The sequence below is a fragment of the Suncus etruscus genome, chromosome 11 (genome assembly GCF_024139225.1).
Source record: "Suncus etruscus isolate mSunEtr1 chromosome 11, mSunEtr1.pri.cur, whole genome shotgun sequence".
In the NCBI taxonomy this organism is placed as follows: domain Eukaryota; kingdom Metazoa; phylum Chordata; class Mammalia; order Eulipotyphla; family Soricidae; genus Suncus; species Suncus etruscus.
Window position 1 is genome coordinate 108133856 of NC_064858.1, and position 17215 is coordinate 108151070.

Sequence of the window (17215 nt, forward strand, 5' to 3'; positions counted from 1 at the left end):
AAACAAGCAATGTAAAATATTTTATATATAGTAAACATTTTATATTTATATAAATTTAAGACTAAATCTTGGCTCTTTCACTACATGTAAATTTCTATTTTCAAGGTTTTAGAATAATTAATTTATTAACATGGACTTTATATATACTCATATTTCTTTATTTACATATGTACTAATAACCAAGTATATAAAATGACTATTAGAAAACATACATTTTTACTCCTTTAGTTTTAGATTTAGATCATGTATTTAAGAATTTTCTAATGAGTCTTCTGAAAAAATTGTCAGATATCAAAAAATTAAGTAAAAAGTACATACTCTGATGTCTGAATACAAAATAAAATGCAATGCAATATATTTTAGAAGCCAGCATTGAAAACATATGTATTTAAATAAGAATAGGTATATTACATTTGAAATTTGAAATTTATTTGAATTCTTTATTTTGAAATTCTTTATTTGAAATTCTTTATTTACATAAGTTAAAATTATACAAAAGTAATTACAAACTGACACTTTTTAAATTTTTAAGAAGGGACCAAGTGATTGTGATAGTGGGGATGGCATTTGCCTTGTACATGGCAAACCTGGGTTTGATCCCCAGCATCCCATGTGGTCCCAAGAGCCTGACAAGAGTGCTTTTTGAGCACAGAGCCAGGAGTAACCCCTGACTGCTGCCAGGTGTGATCCAGAAAAAATAAATAAATAAATTTATGGACAAAGAAAATATTTACATTTTTCTTATTTTTATTTTTGAAATTTATTGAATCCCTGTGAGATGCAGTCATTCATTATTGAATTCCAGTCATATACTTTTTGAGCTCCTAGCCCTTCACCAGTCTGAAGGGAAATTGACTTTTATTGATTTGTTTTCTGGTAATTCTATTTGTCATTCCTTTAAGTTTTGTTGAAGAAAGAAATATGAAATAATTTTGTTATGTACTTGCAAAGGGTGTAGCTTCAGTGTAGGGAGAAAAACTGGGGACATTGATTGAAGGAAGGTTACGCTGGCGGTGGGTTTGGCATTAGAATATTGCAGACCTGAAACAACTGTAATATGAACAACTTTGTAAATCACGGCATTTTAAGAAAAATGGATTAAAATGTATATACTATTTCAGGGCCAGAGGTCGAGGCATGTACTAACTCTGGTATGATCTACGGCACCACATGCCTTCTACCCAGCTCTGCAAAATGTATCCCTGGAAAAACCTAATCACCATTGGGGAGGTACTGGAGTTTCTAAGCAGCAAGGCCTGAGCAGCAAAATATCCTTAGGTCCTTGCACTGAACTTCCAATTGAATTAGCTAAGATTCACCAGAAAAGGCCCTTAGGGCTCCCCAGCACTGCTTGAGAAGAAAAATCCCCCCTCAAAATTCCATGGAAATATATGTAAAAAAGCAGAGAAAATATTGATTATTGAAGATGATGGTCTTATCTGCACTGAAAATCTGTACAGTTTACAGAAAAATCAAAACATATTTGAAAACTTTTTATTATTGAAGATGGTCTTATCTGCACACGAGATGCTGTACAGTTGACAGAGAAATATAATCATACTCAAATTAATCACATTTTATTCTTCTGAAAAACACATAAAGTATGCAATAGAATTAGAGAGTAACTAAGTAAACACTACACATCAACACAACAACCTTGTTGTTGTTGTTGTTGTTGTTTTTGTTTGGGGATCACGTCCAATGTAGCTTGGTGGTTATTCCTGTCTCTGCACTTAGAACTAACCTTGATAGGCTTGGGGAAACATATGAAATGCCAGGAATTGAACTTGTGCAAGGCAAATGCCCTACCCATTGTGTTATCGCTCCAGCCTATACTCGGTTACATTTCTGAACCATGTCAAATTAAAAAACTAATTTTAGGCTATTTCATATTCTGTGAGAGACATTATGCAATGTTTTCAAACAGACATATGGATACAGTGAACGTATAAAATCATGTAAGAAAATATGTTGATTTTCTGTTGCTGCCAATCACCAAAAATATAATTATTTATAATAAACAACACCTATTTATTACCTGCCAATGTTATGGGTCAGAAGTAAACAAATAGTGAAAAAAGCGGTTCAGAAGTATGAATGAATGTGTCAACATAACTAAATTCTTTTTCAGAGTTTCTTGAATGAATCGTGTTGTCAAATCCAGAATGACTGCTGAATTCATTTCTTGAAATTGTAAAATTAAGTTTACCAGTGGAAACTTCCAACCACCAATGCCCTCCATCTCCCTCCTTCCATACTCCCTGCCTCTGCTGGAGACAGACATTCTACTTCTCTCACTCATTAATATTGTCCTGATAGTTGTTAGCGTAGTTATTTCCCTAACTACACTACATCCTGACTTTCAGGTGGTCATGTTCTCTGAAGAATGAAGGGCTTGGGGAATGTTATAAAATACTTCACATCTATAAAAATCTTATTTTTAATAATCCATAGAAGGTTTTTTTCCCTTTCTTTTTTATATTTTTAATATTTTTTATTTAAACACCTTGGTTACAAACATAATTGTGGTTGGGTTTCAGTCATATCAGATGACACCCCCCCCATCACCAGTGCAACATTCCCACCACCAATGACCCAAAAATCCCTCCTCCCCTCCCCCCCACCTGTACTCTAGACAGGCTTTCCACTTCCCTCATATATTCTCATTGTTAGGATAGTTCGCAATGTGGTTATTTCTCTAACTAAACTCATCACTCTTTGTGGTGAGATTCATGAGGTCGGCTGTAACTTCCAGCCCTCCTCTCTTTTGTCTCTGAAAATTCTTGAGAAATGTCTTTCATTTTTCTTAAAACCCATAGATGAGTGAGACCATTCTCCATCTTTCTCTTTCTCTCTGACTTATTTTACTCAACATAATAGATTCCACGTACATCCATGTATAGGAAAATTTCATGACTTCATCTCTCCTGACGACTGCATAATAGTTCATTGTGTATATGTACCACAGTTTCTTTTTTTTTAATTTATTTAAACACCTTAATTACATACATGATTGTGTTTGGGTTTCAGTCATGTAAAGAACACCACCCATCACCAGTGCAACATTCCCATCACCAATGTCCCAAGTCTCCCTCCTCCCCACCCGACCCCCACCTGTACTCTAGACAGGCTCTCCATTTTCCTCATACATTCTCGTTATTAGGACAGTTCAAAATGTAGTTATTTCCCTAACTAAACTCATCACTATTTGTGGTGAGCTTCCTGAGGTGAGCTGGAACTTCCACAGATTCTTTAGCCATTCACCTGTTGAAGGGCATCTTGGTTCTTTCCAGAGTCTTGCTATGGTAAATAGTGCTGCAATAAATATAGGTGTAAGGAAGGGGTTTTTGTATTGTATTTTTGTGTTCCTAGGGTATATTTTTAGGAGTGGTATAGCTGGATCATATGGGAGCTCAATTTCCAGTTTTTGGAGGAATCTCCATATAGCTCTCCAGAAAGGTTGAACTAGTTGGCATTCCCACCAGCAGTGGATAAGAGTTCCTGTCTCACCGCATCCTCGCCAACACTGTTTGTTCTCATTCTTTGTGATGTGTGCCAGTCTCTGTGGTGTGAGGTGGTACCTCATAGTTGTTTTGATTTGCATCTCCCTGTTTATTAGTGATGCGGAGCATTTTTTTTTCATGTGCCTTTTGGCCATTTGTATTTCTTCTTTATCAAAGTGTCTGTCCATTTGTTCTCCCCATTTTTAATGGGATTAGATGTTTTTTTCTTGTAGAGTTCTGTCAGTGCCTCGTATATTTTGGATATCAGCCCCTTATCTGATGGGTATTGGGTGAATAGTTTCTCCCAATCAGTGGGTGGCTCGTGTATCCCGGGCACTATTTCCTTCGAGGTGCAGAAGCTTCTCAGCTTAATATATTCCCATCTGTTAATCTCTGCTTTCACTTGCTTGGAGAGTGCAGTTTCCTCCTTGAAGATGCCTTTAGTCTCAATGTCATGGAGTGTTATACCTACGTGTTGTTCTATATACCTTATGGTTTCAAGTCTGATATCAAGGTCTTTAATTCATTTGGATTTTACCTTCATACATGATTTTATCTGGGGGTCTAAGTTCTCTATTTTGCAAGTGGCTAGCCAGTTGTGCCAACATCACTTGTTGAAGAGGCTTTTTTTGCTCCACTTAGGACTTCTTGCTCCTTTATCAAAGGCATTATACAGATTTAATGCAATCCCTCTAAAGACACCCATGGCATTCTTCAAAGAAGTGGATCGGGAACTTTTAAAATTCATTTAGAACAATAAACATCCTCAAATAGCCAAAGCAATTATTGGGAAAAAGAATATGGGAGGCATTATGTTCCCAACTTTAAACTGTATTACAAAGCAATAGGTATCAAAACAGCTTGTATTGGAATAAAGACAGACCCTCAGATCAGTGGAATAGACTTGAGTACTCAGAGAATGTTCCCCAGACAAACAATCATAGAAGGTTTTATACTAACATTTTTATGTTTGCCTTGTATAAGAGAAACCCCTTACATTTTTTCAAGTCAATTTATGTTTCAAATATATTATAAAACATTGAAAATAATAAAATATTGAAATAAAGAAAATAGTACTTTGTAACTCTCAGTGTTTTAAGGGAAATTCACATATAGACTTCATTTTTAAATCACAGAAACAATTCAGAAGAATGAATGAGACATGGAAAGCTTCCAGGAAATAAATTAGTATTTAAATATACTTGAGTATGAGAACATATGAAAAATCTGCCTATAGGTGTGTATGGACTATGAAAGTGTTTTTAGAAAAGATTTGTTGTATAGATATCTGGAAAGATAGTACAGTGGATAAGACACTTGCTGTGCACGTCACTGACCCAGGTTTGATCCCCACACCCCACTCAAGTCACTGACCAAGGTTTGATCCCCACACCCCACTTCTGAGCACTGCCAGGAGAGATCCCTGAGTTTAGAGACAGTAACAAACCCTGAGCACCATCAAATGTGGCCCCTATTTCTGTTATAAACATATAAATAGAGGATGTAATTTTGTATGGTAAGTGATATATGCAAAAGGAACATAAAAATAAAAATATATGGACACATCATCCTTTGATCTGTGCAAAAACTAGGATCACTGACTACAGAAGACTGACTGACAACCATGACTGGGCAGAACTTATCCAATAAGAAAGACCCTAGTCTAGGCTTTGGCCTATGACCTGTACAACAACCAAGATCTCTAATTCCAGAGGTTTGACTGAGACAACTGCAACTGAACAGAACTTCTGGAAACATAATGAAAGACTCTATCTTAGGCTTCTCCTAGGATCAGTGTAAATACCAAGACCACCAATTACAGGAGACTGATTAAAACAAGTGTTGGAACAGAATTTCTAGAACCCGCAAAGTAAGACTCTATCCTAGGCTCCATCCTATGACCTGTGCAGATATCAAGATCTCTAGTTACAGAGGCCTGATTTTGTCATCCACTACTGAGTAGAAAGTTTCCAGACACCACAAAAAGACCTAGGGCAGAGTAAAAGAGCATGTACGGAGCCTGTAGTTATTCCCATGACAGTATTCTTTAAGTGCAGAGAAACCCTGTATCTCTCAGGCCAAGGGAATTCCTTTTCTAATCTTCCCAATATTTACTGTGCTTATACAAAAGAGAGGGGGGAAAAGGAAGTACAATTTTTTTCTTTTTCGTTTTTTCTTTTTATTTCAGGCTCGTGATTATTGCTTGATTGTTGTCTGTATTCGGTGGTGCTTTTTGAGGTTGTTTTTTGTTTGTTTGTTTTTTTGTCATTGTAGTTTTGGTTTTGGTTTTTTGTTTTCTTGTTTGTTTATTTTTTTCTTAATTTTTATTTTTTGGTTTTTTTGTGATGTATTTTTTCTTTTTCCCTTTCTTCTCTTAAATTGATATTCATAAGCCTCTAAATGGACCCCTCCCAGATTTGTTTGTTTGTTTGTTTTTACTTTTTTTGTTTGGTTTGGTTTGGTTTTTCTTTCCCTTCAAACAAAACCGCATAACTTGAATCATCTTGTACAGCCTCATAAATTGAGGGGGAAAACATGGATGGTACCAAGACCAAACAGTTGTATGAACATTGATTAGAAATAAAAAAAAATGATCAGTCTTAAACACCAAATCCAAAGCCAATGACAACAGACTCGATACCCATTCTACAACAAGTTAGACACAGAGGAGACCACTTATACTAGCAGCCTAGGAGGCAAAGAAGAGGGATATGGGATGCATTCTGGGAACAGGGTTGGAGGGAGGACAGCATTGGTGGTGGGAATACCCTTGATTCAATGTCACTATGTACCTAAAATATTTCTGTGAAAGATTTGTAATCCACTTTGGTCAAAATAAAAATTATTAATAAAAATAATAAATAAATATAATAAATAAATAAATAACAAATAAAATATATGTGAATTAAGAAAATAGCAAGCATATTGGGACTAGATCTCGAAGTGGATGGGGATGGAATAATATCTAAAGCATTTGATGGAAGCATTTGCCTCAAACTGAGCAAGGACATATTCTGTACTTCTCAGAAGTGTGTGACAAAATGCCATAGACAGTACAGAGCAAGTTCTTCTGTTTCTTTAATAACTTACAACATAAGGGCCATAATCATGTGACCTCATCTTCCTCATTTTATCTCACCTCCAAATACCAGGATTAGAGCTCAAAGATATAAAGATTGAAGGAAGGTGCCATTTAATTCATAGTATTGTCAAGCTACTAGATGAAATATTAAAAAATGCATATAGAGGCATGTAGTCACAGGGGAAAGATAGGTGAAAATATTTTCATGTTGCTATGAAAATAAATGCCTATAATATATTTAAGTACTTTTTATAGGCTAGTGGAAAACAAATTGCAAGGTGAAGAGTCAATGTGAATCCTACTGCACAATAGCAAAGACTTTCCAAATTAGCAAGAAATTGTCTAATACCTTGGCATATTTTTTCTTATACTCCACAAATGAGTGATATTTCCTATAGAGATGACCCCAGGATATGTTCGCCAGAAGTATGATAAAGTGACTTAAGAGAGCTAAACAGGAAGTGAGAAGATCTTGAGATAAATGTGGAGAAATCCAGGCATTTTTGTCCTGGTCACAGTGTAAAAACAATGCACATATAGACTAATAACATCGCTTCTATTGTTTGAAATGAATGTTTTTAAAAATAGAAAAAAATAAAATCAAAGCTAAAATCTAATGCTAATATTTAAAAATGCTGAAAAACGGAAAATAGAAAGGAAATAAAATACCACTGTCACTGCCTTATTTTCACTATCTTAATATTCTGCTCTACTTTTTCTATCTAGCTATTTAGTAACCATGCAATATAGTACCAACCATTTAGTCAAAAGAAAACCCTCTGGTAGAATATTTTATGCCTTTCCCTATCAATTATACATGGTAGAGGACAGTGTGATGCTAGAAGCTACAGAAGGTATAGTAAGAGAATGAGGAAAACGTAAAACTTTATGAACTTACCACATAGAAAATGCAGAACTACATTCTACATTTTATATATCTCTGCCAACTTCTTAAGTAAAAATAAACATTGTTATATATCAAATGGTGGCCATTTGTTTTCTTTCCAATGTGTCTAAATTTATAGGCCATGAAAATAAAGAGGAAGAAGCCAAGCTAGGCCAAAAAATACTTTATTCCAAGCTATTTGCATATTATTTTAATAGAAATATATAACCAAACATGTTTATTTGTAAAGTATGGGGAACAAGGATAAAAATATTAAAATTGCTATTAGAATAGTAGAGCAAATGGAGTGAAGGGTAGTTGAAAATTTGAAGCATCACTTTCTGACATAATAGTCCAGTTTCTTGAACTGAAATATTCCATCTCACTTTCTGGTTCTGTATTATTCAAGGTTAAGAGTGCCTATGACTGAGTCAGAAGTAAATGCAAATTTTCCTTAAAAAATATACAGTATAAAACCTTAAGTAATTTTCTTGAATGTTATACAGTAATATCCTGCTTTCATAGGAAAACTATTAAGCAAGATTATGGGAAAATAAAACTAGAGGAAAAATGGACAAATCCTGACATATAACTTTAAAAATATGATCTTAAAATATATGATGATTACATTTTGTTTCTTTTTTTTTCTTGTTTTGTTTTGTTTTTGGTTTTGGGTCACACCCGGCAGTGCTCAGGGGACACTCCTGGCTGTCTGCTCAGAAATAGCTCCTGGCAGGCATGGGGGACCATATGGGACACCGGGATTCAAACCAACCACCTTTGGGCCTGGATCAGCTGCTTGCAAGGCAAACACCGCTGTGCTATCTCTCCGGGCCCACATTTTGTTTCTTTAATAACCTTGTTACTTCATTTTTTATATATTTATGTGAACACATATAGTTTTATTTCTATTTTTTTAATATTTTTTGGGAGTGTGACCTGCTCTGTTTTCTTCTCTTTCCACCCCCAAAAGCACTGGCAATATAATGTAGCACCATTTCCCCCTGCAAAGACACACTAAAAAAAGGGGGAAATCTTACGTATAAAAACAAGCTCTTATCTACTAGGGATAAGAACTCATACTTGTTTACAATAAGGGACATCTCCCACCCTGAAAATATGTCATGTGGACCCAACTTAGAATGATTAGACATCATTCGTCCAGCCTTGAATCCTGGATCCCAGACATAGAAATGAAACAGTTCTTCTGGGACATGCTTATTACTACTGGGACACATCAAGTGCCAGCTCTAAAGTGATATCCTGGCAACGAGGAAAATGGGAACAACTTGACCTAAGAGCAGGTTATCCTACGCAACTAGCTAATGATAAGACAAAATCAGAAGACTTGACACCCTTTGGTCTGTCCAAAAGCCAAGATTGCGATCTACAGATGACTGGCTGATAGAACCATGACCGTACTGTATGTATCCTGGGACCAATAAAAAAAAGGCTCTAGTCTAAAGTTTGAGATATGGCCTGCACAACCATGATCTCTAGTTCCAAAGGTCTGTCTGAGAAAATTGCAACGGAATGGGTCTTCTGGAAACATCCTAGGATCAACGCAAAGACCAAGACTACCAACCACAGAAGACGGATTAAAATGACACTGAGGGAGAAGAACTTCTAGAACCACAAAGAAAGACTTCATCATAAGTTCCACCCCTTGACTTGTGTAGATACCGAGGTCTGACTTGATCACTCAGGACGGAGCAGAAGTTTTCCAAACAACACGAAAGCACCAAGGGGAGAGTAAAGGAACCTGAACGAAGTCTATAGTTAATCCCATGACAATATTCTCCAAGGGTGGAGAAATCCTGTAGCTCTTAGGCCGAGGAATTCCTCTTCGAATGACCTCAAGATTTACTGTGCCTGTGCAGGAGGGAAAGAAAAAAAAAAAGCACAAAACAATTTTTTCTCCTTTTTTTATTTATCTATCTAGTTTTTGTCGATTTCATTGTTTTGATGTGGTTATTGAACTTGTTGTCTTCATTTATATTTATATATTTATTTTCTTCCTTTCTTTCCTTTCTTTATGTGCTCTGCCATGTTTTCATTTCAAGATCATGGCTTTTATGTGGTGCTTACCTTTATTGTTGGAGTGCTCACTGGATATTTTATTTGACACTTCTTTTTGTACTGTTGGGGTGATTCACCTTTCTCCCCTTCGTCTCTCAAACCGATGACAAGAGCCTCTAGAACAGGGGTCTCAAACTCGCGGCCCTCCTTACAACATTTTGTGTCCCTTGGCTGGCCTTCAAATATCGCAGTATTTGCGATTATTCACTTATAGAATAATCGCAATAAAAATCGCATTAGTAAGAAAAAATAATCGCATTAAACATCCTCATACCCCGAGCAGTTCCTTTCAAGGTATGCAAATGTTTAATGCAATTTTTTGCGATTTTTTTCTTGCTAATGTGATTTTTTATTGCGAATATTCGGTAAGCGAAATCCCTTATGCGGCCCTGCCTCACCCCGACTTTGTCTCCTGCGGCCCCCAGGCAAATTGAGTTTGAGACCCCTGCTCTAGAAGGACTCCATCCATTTCTGGCGTATGTGATTGTTACCCCAGTTTATTACTTTTCTCTTCTTCAAACAAAACCATGTAACTTGATCTACCTAGTCCTGCTTCCCAGTGACAGGAGGAAATAAGGGAGCTACCAAGACCAAACAGGTGTAAGTCCACTAAGTTGCAAGTTAGGCACAGAGGAGACCGTGTATTCTTGCAGCCCCAGGGGTAAGGGAGGAAGATATGGGAGGTAGGATGGGAACGATGTGTAGGGAGAACAATTCGGTGATGGGAATCCCCCTGATATTAAGTTAACATGTACCTAAAATATTATTGTCAACAATATGTAAGCCACTATGATCAAAATAAAAATTATATTAAATAAAAAAATATATATGATGATTAAAGAAAAATGAACAATTTGGTGATATTTCTGAAAACTACTTTAAAATTAAATGAATAATCTGACAATTAAAACAGCTAAAATTATATTTAAATGGAAACTTTAAGATTAGTCTGTCGTGAAGGGTCTACTCATGACTACTAAAATAAGAAGAAAATATATATTCAGACATAGAAAGTATACAAAATTTAAAAGAAAAAATATGTTTCATGTAAAATAAAAATCTGGGAGATGGGTAAAGGGACTGTGCTACTCTTTGCAAGAGAAAGATCAGAATTCAATCTTGGGGTTTTGCATGGACCCCAAAGCACTATTGTATGGAACCCCCAGCACCACCAGATTTGCCCCCACTCAAAAAATAATAAAAAAGAGAAGAGTATAACATTATAGTTCATAAAATGAGAACAACATATTGTGCATGAATTTTCAGAGAGAGAATGAGGAAATATCTGAGGTAAAAGGGCAGTATACAAGATTATAAATGAAATTTTTACAAATTGCAAGTATTAGAAGTTCTACGAATAAAATTTCATGCCACATTTTATCACCTAGTAATAAAATTACTAAAAGTCAGAAGAAAAAAAAATACCTAAAATTGCAGAGAAAAATATCTCTAGAGAAGCTCAAGTAGAGTAACAACTGACACCTTGACAGAAACATTAAAATGACAGCAAGGCAGAGACCTAAACTTCAGTTTAGGAAGTAAAAATGAACTACCATTCTATTAGAACTTCCTATCAGTCCTATGTCCCTTATAAATGATGGTGAAATAAACACATTATAGATTTCTACTTAAAAAATGTAAATAGGCTGTTCAGAGAGAAAAACTGGAAATGCCTTCACTTGTTTAAGACTTCCTATCAACCTATTATCTGATTCATTCAAATTTCAACTTTATGTAATTTGTGTTTAAGCTAGCTATCAAAGTATTAGAAACTTTAAAAATGTATATGTAGAAAAATAAACAAAAAATTTAAATACATTAGTAAATTTGGATTTTCATTCATCCTATAATAATATATGTAATAGTTTTTCATGCATAATTAAATGTATAAAGATGATCTAAAGGAAAGTTGTTAGTCACTTGGCTTCGATGGGAATTACCAGAGGGATCATTCAGTAATCAGTTTTTACCTAATAAGTCCAAATCCAGAAATATAATGGACTTGGATCTCTCCTGGGCTTACAGGTCAGACCTTGTTATGCTATTGGACACGTTAACCCACAAGTCCTTGTGAATGGCTAGAGCTCAGTCTCCTTCAGAGATCAATATATTAATACCCAGAGATATTTGTGCAAAAATAATTGTGAATTATGTTAGGGAAATTTGAAAGAAGTTGCATTGTTGTTAGAATTTGAAATTATCCTGATTTCTTATTCTTTATTGTTTTATAAAAACTACAAATGGTAAATAGCAAAAATGCTATCAAAGTTCAGAAAAACTTTCTGAAGCTTTTACTTGCAAGGCCTTTGAGGACTGAATTTATTAGCTTTTCTTTATGCAGAAAAAACTCTTGAGTAGAAAACAAAAACAAAATTGCCTTGAAAGAATGGGCAGCGGTGATACATTTTCTCTCTCGTGAGTGGCTTCTGCACTCAGAGGCAAGATTCATCAACTTAGGAAATGTATTCTCCAGAAAAAGATAAAGCATGATAATGTTTTCTTTTGATTCTAATTACTTTGTCTGTGCCGGTACCCTCAATGTAGGGCCATTTCCCCTCAATGTGCAACCGTTCTTGTTCTTCATTATTTCATTAGGTATCTTTATTCTCAGCACTATCATCTTACTTCCTTGTCTGTCTCTGTCTGCCTGTCTGTCTGTCTCTCTTTCTCCCTCACACACACAACCTCTGCCCTTTTCCTCCCTCCCCCTCTCTCTTCTCTCTCATGCTCTCTGTCAACTGCTTTTACTCTGGTGCTAGAAATATTTTTAATCAGGTCTTCAAAATCGTTTCTCATGTTACTTTTGGGAAAATTAAAAACTTAGTTTAGGGTCAAAGAAGAGACAATGGAATGCTGCTTCAGCATGTCAATTGTAATTTGTTAAAATTAATGCCTCAGAACTTTCCAAGGTAATTAATTTTAGCTTTTATTCTACATGTTTGGCAACTAAGATGATTTTTTTCTTTTTGTTACTACATTTATTGTCTCTGATGTTGGAAATGAATATGATTTCAGAAAACTAGAAGCTTTGAGATGTTAATGCCTGAGACTATCTGTAAGTGGAAGATCCAGACATCAATAATAGATTTGGGGTCTCCAGATTCAACAATACCCCCTTTAGGCAGCCAACAGAAAGGACTCAGAAAGTAATTTTAGTTAGTTATACTTTTAATTACTTGATTATTTACTCTGATGTATGGTGCGATTCAGAATAGATCGAGTGACTGCATTAAGACAAACTGCTCTACCTAATACAATTTTTCTCCAGTGCCTTTTTTTATATTATCTCATGAAAGTTCAGGTGCCTAAAAGTTGACTTGCTCTCCAAAGAGATCTATTTTTATAGAAAGCAAGAACCTAGATTATTCTACTGGAGTCTTACTTATTTGCCTGTGTATTCACTTATCCATACATTTATTTTTATTTTAAAATAACACATTTTGTGCAATTTCTTCATTCAATCAGAATGTTAAGTGCCTCTAGAATTAGCTTCTCTTAGGAATCTTTCCTTGGGAATTATATAATCAATAAACTAACTCCACCTAATTGTCATAATAACCAAAACTACAAAGGAGTGGCTTCCTCAGATTAGTTTCTAGACTTAGAAACTCTTCTGATTCTTCATTTCAAAGAAAAATCTCCAAAGTTTATAAAATGTCTTATTCAACTCAGTGGCATCTATTTGTAAAGGAATTAAATAGAAGGGTGCAGCAATTTACCATCCTAAAGCCATATTGACCAAAATTTCTGTTCCCCACCCTGGCTCCATGGTGAGCCATTGTTTCTATTATCAGACATATGATGAAGAGTGAGCCATTGTTTCCATTAACAGTTATATGAAGAACAGTCAGTAGGTACATTAAGAGTAAGGACTGGGATACTTAGCTATGGTCAATATGTCGTTCCCAAGTATAGTATTGAAGTATGGTCTCTCTTATTTTCCTCTTGCCTGGGGGATTTGCTTTCTTCACAGTAAACTATACTTATTTCACTTATGGGACTATCCTGACCTTAAGATGAATATTATGGGAACATTTCCCTATAGGAGGGGAGCCTTTCTTTTTTGCTGTCATCCTAATTTATCATGGGTTGTTCTCTATGATTTATGCCAGTTTTATTTTTGTCTTGCCAGTTTCTTCTGCCAATGATATAACAGTCTCAGGATGAGTTCAGATCATTGGAGCAAAAGCTGTGAGTAAAAAGGCTAAATAATGTCTATAAGACATTATTTTTATATTTACATTATATTATAAGTGATATATATGTTCTATTATATCTTATATAAAGTATGTATATTTTATATTATCTCTCCCATGTCTATAAGAATTTAGGTCACTTAAAATAAATATACAAAATTTAAGTCTTAATTTTTCTCTTAAAAATAAAGAAGAGATCTATATTCAACAAAAATTTTCGAAGTCCACCTGAATACCAAATTCTCACACTAACATTCAAACTTGTCTTCTGGATCACTGATTTTGGAAAATAGTTATTGGGTGATTGGGCAAATAATGAGCAAAAACTCAAGTCTTTTGAGAATTTGTGTAGCGTTGGTCTTATTCTATGAACAAAAGCTTTAAATAAGCTTTAAAAAGAGTTAAGATAGTCAAGTCAGTGGTGGTGATGCAAGAGCAGTGACTAAGGGTCTCTGTGGTCATCCATGTTTGGTTCCCAGGTTCTTTAATCTTTTCAAAAATGAAAAGATTGAGAAATACTGATGCTCAGACTCAGAATGTAGAAAAGCTTATTGGGACATAAAGAAGGAAAAGCAATTCCTCAAATGAGAGGAATAAATTAGTATTGATTGTTTTAGGGGAGCAGATTATAAGAAAACTGAGTCTTCATCTAGGTTTTAACAGGCTCTTTTCATTCCTACCAATTGATAAGAATTTTACAAAGAATGCAAGGATCCTATAAGTGGTCTGGCTGGTCTGAATCTTTTGGGTTTGACCATTTGCCATAGGCATTGTCCATTTTCTTAACCTCCTTAATGAGACAGAATTCTATGGTCCAATTAGAATGTTTACAGCATTAGCAGTCCCTTGAGGATGGGGCGAGTGTTAGGCCAATAGGGACAGATGGAACTGCTGGCAAGAGAAAACTGAGGCTTCCGCTTTTTGTTTGTTTGTTTGTTTTTGTTTTGGGGTTTTTTTTTGGGTCACACCCGGCAGTGCTCAGGGGTTACTCCTGCGGGATTCGAACCACCATCTTTCTGCATGAAAGGCAAACGCCTTGCCTCCATGCTATCTCTCCGACCCCAGAGGCTTCCTCTTTTAGTTGTGTTATTCTCAGTCTGTAATTGTAATCTGGGTTTCAGTTTAGAGTAGCTAAAATGTAGGCCAGGTTTGGAAAACTGATAAATAGTAATGTTTTAAAATGCCGCAAGGACAGACAAGAGTTGAGTCTGAAAAAATAACACAAAATGAGCATTAAGATTGTAATTATAGGCAAAGTATACACTCATACCAGTCATCAAATTCTTACGATTGACTATATAATAAGTGGAATATCTCTGTGATGCTTTATATCTAATTAATCCCCTTTCTTCTCACCCTAAAATTCTTAGCTACTACCTGTATTCACTTTTCTATTGACTCCATTTCAACATTTATTGAAAAATGCATAAGTTATGGGAATTTCTTCTTTGCCATATAAATCTACTGATTTTATGAATGGAATGGATGGAATAAACTGATCCCCTCTAGAGGCAAGTTCTGCTTCTGCTCTGAAAGTCAACTGCTACTTGAACATTTCTACAATTGTTTCCTTATTTCTCCTGTAATTTCTCCCTCTCTACTGATTTGTTGTTAAAATTTTCAAACATCCTCTAGAAATTCCAACAACAAACCAATTCCAACAAAAAACAAATTCTTAAATCATTAAGGAGAAAACAACAAAGGTGGAGAAGAATTGATCTATGGCTGCAATCCTGAAGAAAATAATGCAGATTTTAAGGAAATTTCTCACTTCAAACAAAAATTTTTGAAGAGATAAAATTTTGTGAGTGGATAAGAGACAGAACCACTCAAATACTTGCTAGAAATAAGAAAGAAGCTTCAGCTCCTTTATTTCAGGTGATAATAAGAAAAATACTAAAAGCAATGAAAAACCACAGTGTTGTCTCTCAGTTCTTCCTCCTGGGGTTAACTGCTGACCCCCAGATCCAGGCTCTGCTTTTTATTCTATTTCTTATCATTTATCTTCTGACCCTACTGGGGAATCTTATGCTACTACTAGTGATCAAAATTGACACCCACCTGCATATCCCAATGTACTTTTTCCTGGGACAATTGTCCTTTTTGGATCTTTGTCACTCCTCTGTCACGGTGCCCAAACTTTTAGAGAACCTCATGTCCAAACAGAAATCCATCTCAGTGGAGGGCTGCATGGCTCAAGTCTTTTTCATTTTTGCCACTGGAGGCACTGAGTCCTGCCTCCTTGCGGTCATGGCCTATGACCGCTATGTTGCCATCAGTTCTCCTTTGCTTTATGGCCAGAAGATGAGCAGACAGTTGTGTATGGGACTGGTATGGGGTTCCTGGAGCTTGGCTTTTCTGGATGCTTTCATCAACATTCTTGTAGCTCTTGATTTAGACTTCTGTGATGGTCAAAACATCCACCACTTCAGCTGTGAGTTGCCCTCTCTCTATCCTTTGTCTTGTTCTGATGTGTCAACAAGTTTTACTGCTCTGCTATGTTCCAGCATTCTGCATTTCTTTGGAAACTTCCTCCTGATATTTTTCTCCTATGTTCGTATTTTGCTCACCATCCTCAGCATCAGCTCCACCACAGGCAGGAGCAAAGCCTTCTCTACCTGCTCTTCCCACCTCACCGCAGTGATATTCTTTTATGGTTCAGGATTACTCCGTTACCTTATGCCAAATTCAGGGTCTACTCAGGAGTTAATTTTCTCCTTGCAGTACAGTGTGGTGACACCCATGTTGAATCCTCTCATTTATAGTCTGAAGAACAAGGAGGTCAAGGCAGCAGTGAGAAGATTGCTAAAAAAATCTTTCTGACATTCATCTCTGAAAACTAGGTAGAACTGCAATAGGCACTATCTGCATATCAAAGCGAATTTATGATGTAAGATTCTACAAGATATCTGACTTTATACAAGCTCTTCTCTTAAATTATTGAAGGAGGATATATTTTCTTGCAATGATACCATTTCAGCCATGGTCACAGAAAGTTGATAGGTAGTTCTCTTACCTAGAAATTTTTCTAATTAAAACGTGTAATGCGTTATATATAGTATGTTAGACATTGCTATTGCTGGCTCTATTTTTGCTGATCTTTCTGCAACTAAATCTCATTTGTTCAATATCATCCCAGAAAAAAAATTTCATCAGTCTTTCCAAATCCTCCTCACTCCCATATTTATTCATCTTGGCAAAGAAGTTCATGTGAGAATGAGCAGAGTCAATGCCAAACCACTAACTCTCATTTAGAATTTTAATCCCAAGGAGAGATCCAGAGGGTCTACTCTAATTTTAACACTCTGGCAGCCATTCAAAGGCCTCTCTGGTAAGACTTCTGGAGTTATCCTAGGTTCTGTCCTTTCAAGTCAGATTTATAAACATAAATCATAATAAAGCACATGATTATTCATAATATCTCAGGTGCTATGCTAAGTCTTTTGCATATAATCGCACCATTTAAATA

The 17215-nt window shown here is 35.6% G+C and overlaps 1 protein-coding gene across 1 annotated transcript; it reads left to right on the plus strand.

Annotated features, from left to right (window-relative positions):
* The first annotated feature begins 15651 nt into the window (after window positions 1-15651).
* LOC126022347 (olfactory receptor 8S1-like) lies at window positions 15652-16569 on the plus strand. The gene has a single exon (XM_049783232.1). It carries the CDS (start codon window positions 15652-15654, stop codon window positions 16567-16569), a length of 918 nt encoding a protein of 305 aa, XP_049639189.1.
* The last annotated feature ends 646 nt before the right edge of the window (window positions 16570-17215 follow it).

Coding starts and splice junctions, on each gene's coding strand:
- LOC126022347 (XM_049783232.1), top strand. CDS start 15,652: ATGAAAAACCACAGTGTTGTCTCTCAGTTCTTCCTCCTGGGGTTAACT.